This window comes from Triticum urartu, chromosome 7 (assembly GCF_003073215.2).
Source record: "Triticum urartu cultivar G1812 chromosome 7, Tu2.1, whole genome shotgun sequence".
NCBI lineage: Eukaryota > Viridiplantae > Streptophyta > Magnoliopsida > Poales > Poaceae > Triticum > Triticum urartu.
In genome coordinates this window covers 700,450,406-700,454,622 of record NC_053028.1, presented here as the reverse complement: position 1 = coordinate 700,454,622, position 4,217 = coordinate 700,450,406, and the positions used below count along the sequence as shown (strand labels likewise).

General features: G+C 45.3%; 1 protein-coding gene across 1 annotated transcript; it reads left to right on the top strand.

The window, feature by feature from the left end:
* Positions 1-1,000: 1,000 nt before the first annotated feature.
* On the top strand, positions 1,001-3,519 carry LOC125522179 (zinc finger protein 4-like). The gene is made up of 2 exons (XM_048687266.1): positions 1,001-1,498; positions 3,145-3,519. The coding sequence occupies exon 1, from the start codon at positions 1,100-1,102 to the stop codon at positions 1,430-1,432; it is 333 nt and encodes a 110-aa protein (XP_048543223.1). The 5' UTR covers positions 1,001-1,099; the 3' UTR covers positions 1,433-1,498; positions 3,145-3,519.
* Positions 3,520-4,217: the final 698 nt, after the last annotated feature.

The window sequence follows — 4,217 nt, the reverse complement described above, 5'->3', positions numbered from 1 at the left end:
ACAACTTATCATACAAGTACTCCAATAAGGTGTGTCTAGTTTGTCCAATGATGGTGAAAAGAATGCACATGGTTCCAAGGGTGATATGGAATAAATGAGGAGAAACAGCAATATTTTGTGTCCAGGAATCAACAACATTTCCATGGGCTTCAAGATACATTGGGAGAGAAGCCTTGCACATTATCCCAACTTATGTTTGGCAAACTACATAAATTCTATTTGAGTAGTTGTCTGATAAGTTGTTGGTCGATAACATTGCTACTTTTACAAGTATGCTAACCGCAAAATATTGGAGATGCCCTTATTTGGTGTCAACGTCTTGTGATGTGGAGAACTAAGTAATTAATTTCATTGACTACAAAAAAATTACTCTTTGTAAAGGTTAACTAGGAATCCATGCGTCCACTACAAGATAAGTGAATCCTCTCCTCGCTCGATATGTGTCGCTCACAATGACTGCTTAATGTGGGAGTACATTTTGTCTCTTAAAAAACATAAGCTAAAAAACCTTTTAAATCAAGAGTCCAAATTATTAACTGGTCTCACATTATATCACATTTTTTGGTGCCGATGTTTTCAAAACTGTAGGCCTGGTGAATCCTCTTTTAAAATTAAAAAATATTTTAAACTTGTTCATCCACATTACGATAGTGTGCTTAGTAGGACATTGCAAGAGAGAGAGAAAAGCTGAGTCCCACAGAAAATATGGCCTCGTGCACAGAATGCCCATGTCTACAGTAACCCTGCACAGAAGATTAACCCTTTCCTAATAGCCGTGTGTGTGTGAACATACGCCCACAGATGATCTTTTTTCCAGACACATGGAATCTTTGTTGGGCCATGCATGCAGGCAGCCAGAAAACCAGGGCCCCGGTGACGACGCCGGGGGGCCGGACGTCGCCCTCCCGGCAAGACCTACCGCCGAGAACAGTGCCAAGGGCAATTAGCACCACATGGAGTCTGGCCGTCCAAGCTACCTCCACGATTGGCTTGGCCATTTGTGCTCCCCAGATTTGAACCTATAGCTAGCTCAGCTCACAGTCACCCACCCATCCATATACGAATACGAACCACACAACAAACAGCACGAGCGAGCACAATGGAGCACGCGCAGGACGAGCTCAGCCTCGAGCTCACCCTGGCCACCGCGGTCGTGGCTCCGGCTCCCGGCTTCTTCCTATGCGTCTACTGCCGCCGCAAGTTCCGCAGCTCGCAGGCCCTCGGCGGCCACCAGAACGCACACAAGCAAGAACGCGCCGCTAAGCGCCTCCGGGAGACTGCGGTCGCCACCACGCATGCTTGGAATCCGGGGAGGGCTGCCGGCGCTGTTTGGGTGTCCGAGGAGTCAGCAGCAGCAGGTGGCATGGCGTACAAGCGCAGCAGGATCTCGTGGGAGCGCGATCACGAGCTGGACTTGTCCCTCCGGCTATAGTCGGTCGGCCAATCCATAGATCTCTGCTAGTATCCTTGCTCCGCACCATTCTGTTTCCTGTGCTAGGTACGTCAGAGTCTAGCTACTTGTTTCAAGCTCCTGTTTTGCATGCATTTGATTCATCGGCGCTCTTCTAGTTAGTTGGAATTGGTTAAAGGACTAGGTACAGCTGAATTCCTAGAGATTTTCCTGGTCTTTTGGGCTGACATAAAATTTCCCTTTTCTCCAGACTGTATGACCATGGCAGGTGGCACTTTCCTGAAAAATCTGAATCTTTAGGCAAGTCTAAATGTTCAAGTTGACATATTTAAAGGACACTGAAAATAGGGACGTTGTTCAACACACGGTGTAGATTAAGTGCACTAGCTACCCTACGTAAGATAGGTTTTTGGACTCTGACCTTTAAGACATTTCTCAAAACAATTCAGAAACTTGTTTCTAGTGTCTATTACATAGTCGCAACGACACTGAATTGCAATTTTCACCCAAACATTTGGATTTGCTCTAGCTTCTCGTGCTATTTGGCATTCAATATATGTTTCCATTGGCAGGTTACTTAATATTGATGGGAGAACTGTCTTGGTGAATTCCTCCCTCTCTACTTTACGCTTATACATGCTACCTTTTTATGCTCTCCCTAACGGAAGAAAAAAGAAGTATGACAGACCAAGGGCTAGATTTCTGTGGAGTGGGGATAAAACCAAATAGAAATATCACCTAGTCTCTTGGCATGCAGTATATTTACATAAAGATCAGGGTGGTTTGGGGGTGCTTGACCTTTAGTTAATGAACGAAGCTCTTTTATCCAAATTGCTTGTTGCAGAATCTTCTTTGGGACAAAAATGTCAATGGGAAAACTTGAGGCCTGGCACAACATAAGCAGTTGGATTCCCACTTCTGGCAAGGTTTGCTTAAAGTCAAGGAAATTTTCTTGTCTTATTGTAAATTCTGTGTTGGAAATGGGAAAAGAACATGATTTTGGGAAGATAGATGGTTAGGCAAGGATCGCTTAGCTCAAACATTCTCAAGATTATATACCATTTCACTTGATCAAAACATTTCTGTCAATGATGCCTTGTGTGGCAACCAATCTAGCTTATGCTCAGAATAGCTTTGGTGGGTGAAAAAGCAAAAAAAATTGGGTCAATTCGAAGAGCTTGTGCTAATTTTACCTTTTCTTACTCCGAGGACATATTATCTTGGCTTCTTTCTAGTTCTGGTATCTTTAGTGTTAAATCCTTCTACTCTGCCATGCAAAATCCTTGTACTCTACGCCCACATAACTTTATGACAGAAGTTAAGATTCCCATGAGAGTGAAAAAATTTCGTTGGTTGGTTTCGAAAAAAGCATTCTCACCAGAGTTGTTCTCCTTCACAGAGGTGGAAGTTCTGAACCTGACTATCTTTTTTGTGGTAAACATGAATCGATAAATCATTTTTTTCGAGTGCCCACTATCTAGATACATTTGAAATGTGGTTATTTGCAGCCTGAGGATTAGTTGTGATTTCTCACATGCAAAAACGTATTTCAATGTCTGGCTTAAGAACATGGGGTCAGAAAAAAAAGTTATTTTTAGTGGGGGTTACAGCTGTGCTACGGACTATCTGGAAAGCTCGTAATCTAGCTTGTTTCCAAGAAAATATGACCTGCTGAACCTGTTGCTTGTCTTTACAGAGTTTCTGATTGGATTAATGACTAAAGTAATTTGCAGGGGAGAGAGGATGCGAAGCTGGGAAGTGACCATGTGCAAAGCTGCTAGAGCGACTCACGTCCAAAATAATTTTGGGCAAAAAGAAGTTGGGCATTGTGGATTCTTAGGCTGGGAGATGTATCTTGATTGTGGTGGCTTTAGTGTCAATTGTTCTTTTTCTTAGCATCCTTTTTCCAGGTTATAGAGTTTTTGGCCAGTAAGGTTCTCTTTGGAGAGGGTGTTGGCAAGCTTCATAAAGTTGTACTATAAAAACGGGAGTTGTTTGGTTTTCCTGCTGCTTTGCCTAGACTGTTTTGCTAGGTTTAGAGCATCTCCAATAGATGATGTATATTTTGTTGGTCCAAAACGGTGATGATCCAAATTTGAAGCATCAAAAAGTGCTTTTTACATCTTTGAAAAAGGCTCAACTCCAACAGATGGACCAAAATGGAGATGTAAATAAAACAGCAACTCCAACAGATGGTCCAAAACGAAGATGTTTAAATTATGAAAACGACCAACTACTACTTCAACATAGTTCAAACATAGATGACTTAAATTTAAACTAGCAAAACTACTCGTCGTCCGAGGGCATCCAATAAGACTCTTCGGAGTCATCCGAGAGCCCCCAGAACTCCTCTCGTCCTTGGACAATGACTCAATGGAGATCACCGTCGAGCGGCCGGTCTCGTCCTCCTTCTTCTCCTCATCATCACGCTTCCAGTAGAACTCCTTCTTGGCCTGGACGTACTCGGGATGCTCCCGCGCAAACCGAGCCATCGCCACACCACCACGTCGTAGGAATGCGTGACCTCGTCAGCGGAGGGATACGTGTCGAGCCACCAACACCGCCTGGCGTCAGAGAACTCCACTCAGTAGTTCCCGGAGGGCTTCGCCCTCACGCCGAAGAAACCCAACTTTCCCTTCGGCGTCTTCTTCGGCGCCATCGGGTGGCGGCGGCCAGAGTGAGTCGGGCCAGCAGCGGGTGGACAGAGGCCGGGGCGGCCTGCCGAGCAGGGAGCGGGCGGCGGCGTGCGGCACGGAGCAGAGGCGGACGGAGCGGGGCGGCGACTTGTGGTGCGGGCAAGCGCGGG

Coding starts and splice junctions, on each gene's coding strand:
- LOC125522179 (XM_048687266.1), top strand. CDS start 1,100: ATGGAGCACGCGCAGGACGAGCTCAGCCTCGAGCTCACCCTGGCCACC.